The 15,664-nt window shown below is 35.4% G+C and overlaps 1 protein-coding gene and 4 non-coding genes across 7 annotated transcripts in view; 4 read left to right on the top strand and 1 right to left on the bottom strand.

Annotated features, from left to right (window-relative positions):
- The first annotated feature begins 833 nt into the window (after positions 1-833).
- Positions 834-906, top strand: TRNAV-AAC (transfer RNA valine (anticodon AAC)). The gene has a single exon. It is a non-coding gene; the product is annotated as a tRNA-Val (tRNA).
- Positions 907-1,316: 410 nt separating this feature from the next.
- TRNAM-CAU (transfer RNA methionine (anticodon CAU)) lies at positions 1,317-1,388 on the top strand. The gene has a single exon. It is a non-coding gene; the product is annotated as a tRNA-Met (tRNA).
- A 798-nt stretch (positions 1,389-2,186) lies between these two features.
- Positions 2,187-2,259, top strand: TRNAV-CAC (transfer RNA valine (anticodon CAC)). The gene has a single exon. It is a non-coding gene; the product is annotated as a tRNA-Val (tRNA).
- Positions 2,260-6,068: 3,809 nt separating this feature from the next.
- Positions 6,069-15,664, top strand: part of LOC142111453 (LIM homeobox transcription factor 1-alpha-like) — a 59,347-nt gene continuing 49,751 nt past the window's right edge. For 2 of the 3 annotated variants that reach the window (XM_075193826.1, XM_075193825.1), the window contains exons 1-3: positions 6,069-6,218; positions 8,604-8,695; positions 12,815-12,995. In XM_075193826.1, the coding sequence (XP_075049927.1) occupies positions 6,145-6,218; positions 8,604-8,695; positions 12,815-12,995 (347 nt within the window). In that variant the 5' untranslated portion in view covers positions 6,069-6,144. Of the gene's footprint in view, positions 6,219-6,619; positions 6,775-8,603; positions 8,696-12,814; positions 12,996-15,664 lie in introns of those variants that run through there. The other variant, XM_075193827.1, reaches the window with a different exon arrangement.
- Positions 15,397-15,468, bottom strand: TRNAE-CUC (transfer RNA glutamic acid (anticodon CUC)). Its single transcript has one exon. It is a non-coding gene; the product is annotated as a tRNA-Glu (tRNA).

Genomic DNA, 15,664 nt, shown 5'->3' with positions numbered 1-15,664 from the left:
CTGTATACACTACAGCACCGCCGCGGACGCTTCTTTGACAGCGCCGCAGCTGCTGTATAGGACAGTGCAGCTATAGCGGCCACTTAGTAAGCGCAGGGGGGTTTCTGGAGACTTGGAAACCCCCCCTGCGTGCGCCACTGGTTCAGTATTTAGAAAATGTTTTAATTGTCCACAAGCTTGGTTGTCCTTTTTCACAGCTTCAGCATTCATATAATGGGAAACAAAATAAAAAAAAACTCATGCCTTATCTCGTTCCTTTGTTATCAATCGAGAAACTGAAATTCCAGAGAATCATCCTATATTGAATCCGCATTGGCTTCTAGCTACTTTCACTATTACTTATCTTCAAGGTAAAACATTAATCACGTCTAGTCTTCAATAAGGGTTACTACAGTGGACACATTATTCTTGGTTTGCGGATATACAATCAGCAATGCCTAGATTCCATATCAGCATGGATTTTATTACTGACCTTCCCTCCTACATATATTATCTTGTTGGCCACTTCTCTAAGATGGTTTACTTTGTTCCACTAATAAATTAATTATATTTTATTAACCAATTTATACCACTGACTGTTATAAAGGGAATGAGCTAGAAGAGCATTGTGTTTGATGGAGAACATGCAGCCACTCATCTTTAAAAAAAACAACAGGTTATATAAATTCTGAGGAGAGTCTATAGCTTTCAATGAAAGAGCACAATAATAACATTTTAAGTTCCTCCAAAATATAAATCACCATATTATAAAAACTGTAACAAACTCAAATTAAATCAAGAAACACCACTAACACACATAGGAAAAGAAACGTTAACAACCAGTTGTCTCAGTTGTTTCTGTAGTGTAGTGGTTATCACGTTCGCCTAACACGCGAAAGGTCCCCGGTTCGAGACCGGGCAGAAACAGTTTTGTTTTCTATGTATTTACAACAAGTCTGTACTCACTATTTTATCGTGTGAACTGGCTTACCTACAAATGCCTTTTAAATATAATGTGAACAGATTGCGTGGTATAACAATTTATGTTTTTTCTAGAGTTTATTTTTTAAATGTGAAATGACGTTTATTCTTTATACGATGCTGAAGTATAATTTTATATGTAAGTGACTTAATATATTTGTTTTTAAGATTGCCAGAACTATTAATAGCCTTGCAGAAGAGGACAACAGTGATGTTTACATTTGCACAGTTAGCTGTACAGAGCAGAGTAGCAGAGTAAACTCTGACTAGTAACGTTGACAGCGAATCCTTGTGTTTTTTTTGAGAATAGATAGTTATATATTTTATTAACATTTTAGTCATATCATCTAACCTAAAGCAGAGTGGCGCAGCGGAAGCGTGCTGGGCCCATAACCCAGAGGTCGATGGATCGAAACCATCCTCTGCTATTTTTGTTTTATTTATTTATGTTTAATTATTATTAGTGACATGCTTTCTCATTTAGCAATAAAATTATATTTTCACTGAATCATTTAGGAAGATACAATGATTTTATTTATAAATATATATATATATATATATATATATATATATATATATATATATATATATATATATAGTCTTTCAGGTTAATGATCTCTTCTATATTTGTAGTTGAACTGTATTATTCCAGAATGTATGCTTTATGTCTTTCCTAATATACTTATCTTTATTTATTTCTCTATATATTGCACAGTATTGCAATAATTGCAAAGCATGAAGCTGAATGAGAGCACTGTGTACGGTCACTCCTTGAGACGTGTGTCTTCAGTGTCCATGTCTATCATGTAACCACTGTTATGTTCTGTCTATGCCTAAGAGAAGCTGGGGATGCACAGAATTCATTTTGGGAGGGTTGTGAGAAACGTAATTGATCATCATACCACTGTCAGTAGTGGACCTTTACTTGTACTTATATGACCCAGCGTTATAACGAGATACCCCTCTCAGAGGATACTGATGTTTGTCATGAGGTATTCCTTCCTAAACGGCTGTTAGTAACTGTGGTTAAATATATTGATGTTCTAAAAACAAAATAACAAGCATCCGTTTACATAGAGGCAGACTAACATTTTCCGAATATTCCAATGGCTGTATATACTGATTCATACTATTTATTTATTGCACTCTTCCAAGACCTTTATTGACACATATCATTTACAGATCTGTCTTTCATTATAGGGTGGGGAGAGCCAAGCTTACACAGTGTTTCTGTAGTGTAGTGGTTATCACGTTCGCCTCACACGCGAAAGGTCCCCGGTTCGAAACCGGGCAGAAACAGTTTTGTTTTTTTTTAGTATATTTATGCATGACGAGTAGTTTCACAGTGCAACCTTCTGTTTTATTGAAGAATGGCATTACTACAGGGGCTCATATGATCCTCAACGAGCAAATGAATGAACCAGCTAAGTGAGATAAGATATTATAACAAAACTATGGTAATTTCTGGTGAATTAGTACATTAATTTACTTACTAATATTATAGAACAAAATATAAATCTTATACAGCATATTGTGGTTTAAAAATCAGGGTGCTGGGCTGTCAGAATATTGTTGATCAGGGAAACCCTCCCAGCTTTATTGCTTTACATGACTAAGGTGCCATTAGGGCTTGTGTAGACCCTCTTCTTTTAGTAGATGTTAACTAAGCAGTGTTTACAGCCTCTTTTAACACCTCAGATGTTGGATCCATTTGAGGATATAGACAATAGTTTGCAATTATGGCTATAGTTCTGGGTTAATGATTATAGTCCTCTTCATAACAAAAAAACACTCAACAACTGTTTAAACAATCAAAAGCATCCTACGGGCAGTGTTTAAGATATTATGAGGAAGAGTCACTGGCCTCCGCAGCGGGCCAACCTTTATTGCATAATGCCAGGGACCCCTGTGTTATAACAATCTCCATCTGATATTTGTCATTGCCCAGGAGCTGTGTGAGGGAACAATCTACTGCATGTCCATGACCTAGTAGCTCTCAGACTTGGGTCTTTGGTGGGCACTGGGGATCACTTGTGTATATGGGGTGAGATGGCTGAAGCTTCTGCGGACATTTCCTGAGGGTGGCAATTCGAAACCTTGTACAAAGCACCTGGTCGATGGACAGACTGCTACCACTACCAAAACCAGTCACAATAGGGGATCCCTTACTATGTGGGGTACAAATACCAAGCCATGTGCCTGCCCATAACATAAAGGTATGCCAATCAACACAAGGAAATGTATCTACTGTCCTTCTAGTACCTTGGGAACACAACCAGACGCAAAAGGAGACACAACCAAATTCTGCAAAACACTAATCGGCCAGCACAGACTGAGAGTTTCAGTACCCTTTGGTCTAGTCAAGAGCTGCTAAAAAGACTCACTTGGAACAATACTAAAAATACCCTGGAGACTTCACATTGATATGTGATTGCCAAAAGTGGGATGACATTGGGCTTAGTCACTGCCATTGGCAGAGGAGCAAACAGGAAAAGGACTGCTCAGCTGAATCCACCATCTGGATGATGGGTGTTTTCTCTATAGGGGTTGTGTAGTGGTGCAAGTTGGTTGAACCACTGGTAAATTTGAAATTTTTTTATTAATGTTTGAAGTTTTCAATGGTAGTTTCCTACGTGTACAATTTACCCACTAAGAGGTACTTGGTAGTAGGGAATAAGGTTGGACATGGTCTACTGTATTGAGGAGAGCAGGGGAGCCAACATCCAAAAGAGCATTATCAACTATAATACCAGCTGTTTCTGTGGAATACAGTGTATATTGAAGTGAGTCTAAAATAGATTTAAAATAGACTATGGTGATATGCACCAATCGTTCAAGGAGTTTAGAAGCTAAAGGAAGGCCACTTTGTACAGATTCCTATGGCTAGTCATTATTGCAGAGATTTACTGTCAGCCCACTTTACACAGGCCCTTTGTATTGGACAAATCCCCACACCACAAATCTCCCATTCCACTTAACTTTTGTGAAGGGGGATTGTGACCCAGTGGTGCTGTGTTCTGGACTTCCATGTAACATACGTGTTGTTCAAGAAGCTTTACAGAAATCCTATTGCTATAAGTATTTCTTTGCTTTGTTTCTTTTTACAAAGAAACATTCAAAGCACTAAATGACCCTGAAACATTATAATACTGCATATGCCACATGGAGGTTACAAGGTACTTAGAGAATGCCATTGGGACCACTTGGCCAGGGTACCAGTGGTGTACTAGTTGTGCACCTCCACTTCCACTTATTCAGCTTGATAACTTGGATCTCCTAGGACCATCATCATCATCGTCATCATCATCATTTATTTATATAGCACCACTAATTCCGCAGCGCTGTACAGAGAATTCATTCACATCAGTCCCTGCCCCATTGGAGCTTACAGTCTAAATTCCCTAATATAGACACACACTCACACACAGACAAAGACAGAGATGGAGACAGACAGACAGAAAGGGAGACAGACAGACAGAGACAAGGGTCAATTTTTGATAGCAGCTAATTAACCTACCAGTATGTTTTTGGGAAGATACACTTGCTTATTTTCTGATAGTCTGAGATTGCTGTGGAGTGAACTTGTTAAAGACCCAGCTTCTAAATAATGCCTTGTATCTGGTTTAGTTTATGCCAGCCTGACTCTTGTCCAGTTCAAATGTTAACCCTATTGGATAAATTGATTTCAGTGTATGTCTCGTATACTACCATGTTTATAAATCTGTATTTACAAGCAACAGTGGAATGATGATAGTTGTTTCTTATGCCACCTGTAGCTAAGAAGGTCAGTTCCACTATAAGACTTTGCAGAGGACCATTTGTGGTACAGCCAGGCACACTATCTAATAATATGACCATGAACACAAAGCAGAATCTGGCCATCCATGGACATATGGTGTCATAGCTTGCTGCTAAAGTGAAGGACACCATAACCTGTCCTTGAAAGCACCAGTCTTGGTGTCTTTGCAACATTAAAGGACTGAACATCCTTCCTTCTAATTTGGGAGCCAGAGAAACACAGTGTGCAAATGCCTCACTTACCATTTTTTGGTCAACAGTTGCGCTGACCCACATGTATCTGGTCTGTATGCCCTCTGTGTGGTCAAGGGGCTGCCCCTTTACTGTCGTACCTCATCACCCCAAGTGTTTCCAGTTCAGAGCTACTTTTACATGGATAATTACATTCTATCTAAAAACTGAGAAGTGTCTAGCACTGATGCTCCTTCTATCCTTCTACTGGTGGAGCTGTTGCCTTACAAAGGCTTATGAAAGTAATGGGAGATACCTGTAGCTGATTACTGAGGGTAACTGTTGCATTATTGGTCAGTCTCATTTACATCCATGTACTCAGGTTCTCACAGTTGGAGCTGTAGAATGTGTGGGGTTTGAATATGAAGCAATTTACCCAGTTTTTCCACCTCCCACTCTACCCGGTCCCCAAATAAACATTCTTCAGCCCACCCCCCCCAACCTATTGCTTGTACCTGAACCTTCCAGACATAGTCTGTAGAACTGTACCATCGGGAAGACTGTAGGGGTAAACATACCGGCTTCCATCTACATATTGCTACATACAGCAGAGCATGCAATGTTCATGCAAGCTACATTAGATATGCCTAATTAATGTAGACAGGTCAATATGCAGGCACTGACATTGTTGACAAAACATGGACTGGTCTTTATGTATATGTTTGTATATATATATATATATATATATATATATATATATATATATATATATATATATATATAATGTTATGTATATAAATAGGATTCCCCCCAGCTATTCATATATTTTTCATTTGCGCAATTACCAATATTGATAATCTGTTTTGTCCCAGTAAATAAACACACACACTACAATAAAATAATTGTCAGCCTAGTAACCAGGGAATTTCATCGAGCTAACTACAGTTTTAAATTATGTCTATATGCGCATTTATCCCATGAAAATTACATTGGAGTTACCGATTGTCAATAAGCTATCACTGATCTTGGTGATTAACTCTCTTTTGCCTACATAGCTAAGAATATGTGGACTTCACTTTCAACCAGCCCTCATATCTCTTTCACTCCTCCCCTCTCTTCTTGTCTGTGCTTTTCAAAAGGTTCAGTCAGATGATGGATGCTGCAAGTTCTTATGATGAACTGTTAAAGATTTTTCCTTTTGGGAAATAATATTACATGTCTTGCGAGCAGGGAAGGACAGAAGTTAAGGTTTTAAAATATAAAACTGCATATCTTGAGGAGAAGATCAGGTAAGGACCAAATAGTCATGGGCTATTCATAATTCTGTTTGGAAACAGGGAAAATTGCACGCTGGATTTGAACTTTTATTGATTTTTGGAAAAGGCATCATATTTAAATGGTTTGGTGCTCACTGATTTAAATATGTTATTGGGTACTTTTGTTTATGTAAGACACAAACTTCTTTCAACTATTAAATTAGGGAAATATGAAGAGATAAAGTAAATCCCTTTGTTTCCCATGTTTTGAATTTAGTAAAATTTGTAAGGAGGTTGTTGTATCACCTTAATAGACATCAACAAAAAGATATATGTTCGTCTGTAAAAGTTGTTGTCATTTTTTTGCTACATGTTTTGCGGGAGATATGTCATTCAAACTGTCTTCCTATAGTAGATCATTGTTGTTGCTGAAGTGTGAGATCTTAATATACCCCAGGGGCGATGTGTTTTAATCAGTGAAGACACAACACGACAAAAGAATATTGAAGTAGCTGGTTCAAGTAATTTCTGAAGGACTATTTAAATGATAAAAAAGGAGCACTTGGCAAAATGAATTAAAACTATAATGGTAAATGTTTGTTGAAATACGATTAGATAAGAGTGTGATTTTTTAAGAGCATCTTGTAAGATTTGTCCTTAACAAAAAAGTTGCTCTTTCTCAATCATTTTATTTTAATTGTAAATACAACATAAAATAACATGTGCATATCTCAAATTATTATAACAAAATTGATGATTATATAAAAATTTTTAAATATAAATAAGACAAAAACTCATTTTAGTCTAGTTTTATTACAGTGCTATATTTTGTGAAAACAAAAATATTTCATATATGTGAGCATTCTGACAATTATAAAACAATTAGGAATACTGATTATCTATCACATCAACTGAAACCTATCATTGATTAAACAACCATTTTCAATGCCATATCAACCTTATTGTATTAGTTTGAATAATGAAAACTGGCTAGTGTGCAGCAAAGCAAAAACATTTTAAGAACAAACTATGCATACTTTATTGTATAGCTTAATTAGTTTAAAGATTGATTCATATTTGTACTTTTTATAGTTATGTAATTAATATGTAATTTTGTTTCATCAAACACAAATATTATAAGACATTTTATACATTTGTGAATAGGTATAAAGGAGCAATATTAGCATATATACCATGTCCTTTGATAATTATCATGTTTTTGGTAAGAATTAGATTTTTATTTTCACTTTTAGTTATCACGTAGTTGCCTTCTGCTATATAACAAGATAATCTAAAAACATTATCTGGATTTCTAAAACATTTAAAAGCAAAGACATAGAGGAACATGCTGTTATAAAGCTTTTATATTAATATTATTTTTATTATTATAATAATTTTTTTATTTTTTAAATCCAGCATGTAAACATATTCAGTGGTCGCAGAAATTAATCCGACAATAGAAACAATATCAAAAACTTTCCTCCTTTACAAGTCATTACAGCATTGGGAACCTTTTTTTTATATCAAATTATTTTTTTGTTAGGTTGTTCTTATTAATAATATTATCACTGGTATTAATTAAATGCTTACAGTATTATTGTAAACTCTTACACTATTATGTGGAAAGAAACAGTCACCATAATTCAATCTCTATTTGATCATGTCCTATGGTCTATTTTCTATTTTGTACAAAATATTTTTATTTGAAAATTTACACATAAAATAATAAAAATTACTAGCAAGAATTCTCTAATCTATTCTTTTGGGAAAAGGTGGCTAAAATGTAATAAAATAATAATCAAACGATGTCGACATAGGAATTTACTTTTTAAATACAATATATTAATACACTATTTTGGGGTACATTTCCAATCGAGCTATTTGATTAAACTATATTTATACTATTATAAATACCAACGGCTTAATAAAGGGAATTATACTATTTATTATACAATTAAAATTAAATAATTAATAGTAAATAAGGCTTCATCAAGCATTATATTCTTTATTAATGTGTTTTTATTCAAGACAATATTCTTTTACATTGCTGCATTTCTGCTTCCCAGCTTTTGCATGTACACTCTTTTTTGGAGTTTGTAGATTCGACAACAGATTAAATATATCAGCTATGTATATAGAATTACATTAACATATATCTATGTCTTTCTTGATTGATGACACAGAGGAATGTATGTGATGAAATAACAAATAAAGTACTATTTTAGTGTTCCTACTTACTACCAGACAACTAGTTTCACTGCATTCAAGAAAAATCAGGCAGAGCTTATATCAGGTTTGATAACCAACAATGAAAACCTTGTCTACAATATCAATTATTTTACAAGAATATTTGGTGTGTACCATATGGAAGAAGGTAATTTTGTTTACCTTCCTGCCACAATCGACGCTGTTTTTCAGGTGTTGGACGCAATCACAGAATAAATACTTTACCATGAAGACAGAAAATATACCCTCTTCGTGCCAGGAACATTCCCCATATATTGGACTTGGTAAGTTATTCCCATCTTTAAAATATAAAAGTTAGTAATGCTGTATTTTACTACTCATTAATGGTGGGCTCAGAGCTTATGATTGAATCTATGTCTGGTAAATGTGTCTTTTTTTTCTATCTTTAACACGCTTATCTGGTTATGATAAACGTCAATCATGTTTGCCATCATTTTTCTTTAAATGAGGGGCAAGGTACAAATACTGCATGATGCGTTGGTTAGTACGGTGACACAGTGGTTAGCATTCTGCCCCACAGTTCTGGGGTCATGGATTGGATTACGACCTGAGTCATATCTGTGTGTGGAGTCTTTGGGGTAAATTTTCTAAACTGGGGGTTTGAAAAAGTGGAGATTTTGCCTATAGCAACCAATAAAATTCTAGTTATCATTTATTTAGTACATTTAATACAATGACAGCGAGAATCTGATTGGTTGCTATAGGCAACATCTCCACTTTTTCAAACCCGCAGTTTAGTAAATATACCCCTTTATGTTATCCCTGTTTGCACGTGGGTTTCCCCTGGGTGAAAAACATACCGGTAGTTTAATTGGCTTCTGACAAAATGGTCCCTAGTCTGCATGTCCGTGTGTGGTATGAGATTTAGACTGCAAGCTACAATGGGGTGAGGACTATATATTCCCTGTACAGTGCTGAGTAATATGAACGGTACTCTATAAATACACTATAATAATGTCCAGCTGATGATAATGACTCTACATACTTTTGTCTTGCTCATTGGTTTACATTTCATTAAGACTTCACTTCCAATGTGTCACTATATGCTTCACTTGTTAGGGTTAATTGTTTGTACTGCTAGGCTCTTTGGCTTTTAGCCAGAATGGTTGGTCTTTGATAGTATTTCACTTCAAGATGTCTGTTAAATGAACATTTTTTTATGTATTGCTAATTGTCACATTACTAATCAATAAAACATGGACATACATAATTCTATTCACTAAACTTTATATAATTCTATATTTGTGAATGATTTTGGTTGACGTTATCTAGCTCTAGGAGTAGAGTGTAAGTTCTTGTTCTACCAAATAATTATGACTTATGCATTGTCGTTCTGTTCTCTAAATGTATATAATAATAGTGCAGATATTATAATTTTATTTGCAGAAGTAAAAACTAAATGGCAATAGAATCTTGTACAACTGACTATTGACTGCAGATAGAGGCTGTAATTAGACCATAACCCAATCAAGAAATATCCATTGACTGCGATGAGTGAATGCAGAATACACAGTGAGCTTATAATCATTTCCAGGGACAATAAATTACACTTAAGGCGGACACTTTGGAAAACTACAATAATTGCGATTTGGAATGAATTTAGAGAAGGACGATCTTAGCCTTGTGTGCAGACACCAAATATGGTGCCTATCGCATTAGCCACAGATCGTAAGCCAGAGGTTATTGGACTATTTTGTACGGGAGCCAGCTTCAGGACTATTAATGACTTTACGGTACAAGTTCATATAGTGTTAATAGGCTCTTTTAAACTAAAACCAGCTGTTAATAAATAATACTTTTATAGAATCATATAAGAATATGAGTAAATAGTTATAAGTTGGTTTTAATTTTGCGTAAAGAAATTTATGCAAATTCACCCAAACGGACATGGTGATCCACTGTTGGATCCTGACACATGTTAGGAATCCCTGAACTATGCAAGCGGTGTCCTGTTCCTCAGCAGCTATGTAAAGCACTGCACAACTAAGACCATGCACACGTTAAAGACCCATAGGATTACCTTGAGTTAGCCGCCCATGTGTCCTGTCATTTTTAAAAACCAATTTGGTTATAGAGTTGATTGGCAAAAAATTATTTTGTAGATGGGCCCAAAATGTACCACAATCCACATGCAGAGCTGATCGGGGTCAATCAGATATCAATATGTGTTGGTGGTAAATGATCATGATCTAACAGTGTATGTTTTCATCATCTGGCCTCATTGTTTATACACCACGGTATCCGGCCAATCTGTGTATATGGACAGATTGGACAAGGTTCTGGTCAACTGGTTGCTCAGGCAGGAATTATCCTCCACTTTAATAAATAGAGATAAAGAAGGGCTAGATTTACTAAACTGCGGGTTTGAAAAAGTGGAGATGTTGCGTATAGCAACCAATCAGATTCTAGCTGTCATTTCTTTAGCACATTCTACAAAATGACAGCTAGAATCTGATTAATTGCTATAGGCAACATCTCCACTTTTTCAAACCCACAGTTTAGTAAATCTAGCCCGAAGTATAAAATAAGACTTCATAAAGTCAAATAATGACCTTTTACAAATAATAGACGCTGTTTTTGCACCAATATTACCTACATGTAATTTAAACAAATCAAAATAATAATAATATTAATAATAATAATAAAAATAATAATAATAATTCTATCTACAATGGTTTCTCTTTCAAGCTTACTCCTGATATATTTTATTACGTTGGTTACTATGATGAATGCTATTTTCAAATAAAAATGCTTGCATTACATTCATTCATACAGCACAAGTATCAGTAATTTGCACCGCAGACACTGCAAGGAGTTAACATGTCGAGGTTACAGAGTTGAAACTCACTCCAGTTGTGTTTGCACTGAAGATTGACTTTATGAAGGTCAAGTTTAGCCTTGTGTACATAGGATGGATAGTCTCTCTGCCTCCACATTTCAAATGCTTCATCACTAACTTTGAAGGAGTGCCAGAGATGAACTAGCAGATAAAATCAGATACAAAACCTACATGCTCTTGTTTCCTGTGGTAAACAGATCTGTTTGGGATTTTACACTTGAAAAACAGAATAGTATAGTGACAGCGATTTCTGGAGAATACGTCTGATGTACAGAAGCCGATCCAATCTATTAAGTGTGGCATAAAAATGAACTATCCCTAATTTCAAGGGGACAGTGCCAGGTTTTAAAGATTTGTCTATAGAAAGGTCCCGATTTTTCAGTATTGATCAACTTTGTTAATGTTCTGTATATTAAAAGCATGTATCACTAGCTTTCTTATTTTTTTCTTTATGCATTAATCATTATTGAAGAAGGATATTTAAAATGTAAACTACATTTAGTTATCATGTAATGATACATATTGTAGTGCACCGAGTTTCCCAAAGGTGTTCAGTCCCTTTCACTGTGTGGCAGAAGACACAACTTCCAGAGAAAAATATCTATCTATCTATCTATCTATCTATCTATCTATCTATCTATCTATCTATCTATCTATCTATCCCTCCCGTAGCTTTTCACGGTGTGGCAGAAGACACAACTTCCAGAAAAAAAATATCTATCTATCTATCTATCTATCTATCTATCCCTTCCGTATCCATCTATCTATCTATATATCTATCTATCTATCTATCTATCTATCTATCTATCCCTCCCGTAGCTTTTCACGGTGTGGCAGAAGACACAACTTCCAGAAAAAATCTATCTATCTATCTATCTATCTATCCCTATCTTTCTAATTTGTATCTATCTATCTATCTATCTATCTATCTATCTATCTATCTATCTATCTATCTTTCTCATATATATCTATCTATCTATCTATCTCATACCTTTATATGTATGTATGTATGTATGTATCTATCTATCTATCTATCTATCTATTTTCTCATATGTTTCTATCTATCTATCTATCTATCTATCTATCTATCCCTCCTATAGTTTTTCACGGTGTGGCAGAAGACACAACTTCCAGAAAAAAAATATATATCTATCTATCTATCTATCTACTGTTTTTATAACTATAAATTCTTGTAATTATGATAGGACATCATGTTTGTTTGGTGCAATATCAGATTGTGTGGATTTCAACTATAGAATTTATTTTGCTTCCAGTATATTTACCGTAGTAGAGTAGATCCCAGTTTGCCAGATTATCACAGCAGACAACAGCCAGGAAAAGCTGAGATTGCCGAACAGATATATGTCAATAATTTGATGTCTCTTGCATGGATTTTGAAAATAATTGTTTTCATTTGTTCTTTCTTCCATTGAAATAATTGTCTGATAGTGCTACAAGTGACGGCATTACTATAAACGGTAGTATAGTGGACGGCCAATACACATTGAGGATTTATTGGTTTTAAAACTCCATGTTATTTCAGACCACAAGATGAATGAAATGTGTGCAGGTTGCAGTAACACCATCTCCGACCGGTTCCTGCTGAGAGTGAATGACAGATCGTGGCACGAGTGCTGTGTGAAGTGTACAGTCTGCCTGCAAATCCTCTCTGGGACCTGCTATTATCGCAACCGGCAATTGTATTGCAAAGAGGACTATGAAAAGTAAGTGGAACAGTTGCTTGCAAACATCACCGGCGCTCATTTTCATGCACAGATTGCATCAAGATGAGACAGCAAAAATATTCAATGTTAACTAAATAGAGTTTAATGAAATACTTGTGTAACCAGTGGTCTAAGTGCAGATTTAGAAGTGGCGATATGGAAAATGTAATGGGAATGTAAGTGAATGGAATTTTATAGTTTTACAATGGAGGCAGTAGGAGAAGTGGCAGTATGGCAGACCACCGTATACACCAACATTTCAACCACAGCGTGTAACACAAATCAATAGTGGCTATTTCTTATAATACAGTAGTTGAAAATTTGCACCATGCAGCAACCAATCTGCTAATAGTTACCGGTACATTCAATCTAGTGCAGAGTCATGCATCTAAGTGGGGTTCAAAAATTTTATTTCTGGGGTCCTCTGTTTGTGACTTCAATACCTTTTACCTCAAGCTGACAGTTTTGGGGTTCCAGAATAAAGACACTTACTGAAAAAGTTGAGCACCCCTTCTCAAGTACAAGGTAGATTAATGAATGCAACCTATGTGCAGTCTAAATATATAAATATATAGTGGTCATAGTTGAAATTTATTAGGGGTGGTATGTGGTATGGAAGATGTAAGTGAATGAAATGTAATAGTCTCATAATGAACCCAGAGAAATGGTATATATATATATATATATATATATATATATATATATATATATATATATAGATAGATATAGATATATATATATATATATATATATATATATATATAGATATATAGATATATATAGATATAGATACATAGATAGATCTATCTATCTATCTAACTATCTATCGATAGATGTGTAGATATGTATAGCTATGTATAGATAGATCTACCTGTCTATATATATATATATGCATATGTCAGAAGAAGATATGAAGTAGGCGCCTTCTTTAAATTACAATTTTCAAATAATATGCATACCAGAAAGAGGATGGTAATAGACACTTCAGTCACTGGTTATGTTGACTTGATGATTTGTCTGTATATCGGGAAATCCTCTCATGAACATCAGGAAAAACTGGATTCTCTCACAAAAAAGCAGAAAGAAATCACATCATTGTGTAGTAACATCTACTGTGTGGAATCCTCCACCATAAACCACTCCACAGTAAATATGCGTACCAAAAGAATATATAATGTGAGCTTATCTGAGTTATGGTGTGTCTTCTTACAAAATAATGGATCTCTCAACAGTTGTTTGTATATATGGTCCTTCTGGATATCAAGTCATAGTTTGAAATGTCCTTCCCCACAGCATATAGACAGGGTGTTACTTTGTCACCCTGTCTTTTTTTTTGCCCTGACACAGTAACACCCTGTCTGTATGCATGTATGTATGTATCTTCTTCTGACATCATTTTCTATACTTCTGGATTAACCTACCAGTTTTGAAGCAGTGCAGGCACATGTACATATGGGACTTATCTTCATATGAATTACTAATTTGTTTGTATCAGATATCTAGTGAAGCGCCAATTGTATTCATATCTATATTGTTCTATATATATACATTTATGAATAGAAAAGCTATGTAGCAGATATTGCTGTCTCTACAGCATTAGGACTATCAATCAGTGTGATGAGGTTTACATGACATGGTATGTTAGAGAATTTAGACTGTAAGTTCCAATGGGGCAGGGACTGATATGTGTGAGTTCTTTGAACAGCGCTTTGGAATTAGTGGCACTTTATAAATTGTTGATGATGATTAGTATGGTGCTGGTTTATATTTGGAAGCATATATAACACAAGTTAACCCGTGCATGATACTCATGCATTCTAGTCAAATCAAGCTACTTAAGGTGTTAAAAAGGTTCTTGTCATGCATTTGGGCCATAGCCCAGGCCTCCTCAGGGAAGAGCGTTACTTCCCGACGTAAGCGCCCTTTTTTAACGTGGTTTTGTCCACATGTCACCACCTTATCATTCTTCTCCATCACCTCATCCTTCATTTTCATCACCACATCTATCCAGATGTCTATCCAGACACAGGGATCTCTCTCAGCGGTCCTGAGTATCACACTCCTCTCACTCTGTCACCCCCGGCAACCACCAACCACTCCCAACTGTCACTTCTCCTTCAAGAAATATATATATATATATTTTAAATCTTTATAAACACTTTTAACAATTAACAAATTAAATTAACAAATTAAAAACATCTTAGTATACCAAATTGCAGCCCTTTCTGAATTTTTTTTTCCACACACACTAAGAATTTAGTAGGTCAGTGTATAACTCCGCCCAGCAGGTGGCGCTGCAGCTTGGTTTTATTTTTTCCACACACACACAGACAGACTAACACACACCACTAGACATTTATATTATAGATAATAATACTGATGTGTAAAAAAAAGGAAAATATTCCCTGACCGGGAATCGAACCCGGGCCGCGGCGGTGAGAGCGCCGAATCCTAACCACTAGACCACCAGGGAAGGTGCTGTTCCTTTGTTGTGTGATTTCCAGCTATATGTGGTATAAATGAGGTTAGGCTTATGCATAGGCTATTTCCCCAGGAAGCCAGGGGAATTTTAAATATATACTCACTCTGGCAGCAGTTATATTGCAAGTAACATTGCTTGTAATTCAGTGCAGTAAACCAATCTATGTACACAAACTTTTTTTTGTTAC

Source organism: Mixophyes fleayi, assembly GCF_038048845.1.
Source record: "Mixophyes fleayi isolate aMixFle1 chromosome 4 unlocalized genomic scaffold, aMixFle1.hap1 SUPER_4_unloc_3, whole genome shotgun sequence".
NCBI lineage: Eukaryota > Metazoa > Chordata > Amphibia > Anura > Limnodynastidae > Mixophyes > Mixophyes fleayi.
This window is presented reverse-complemented; position numbering and strand designations above follow the sequence as displayed.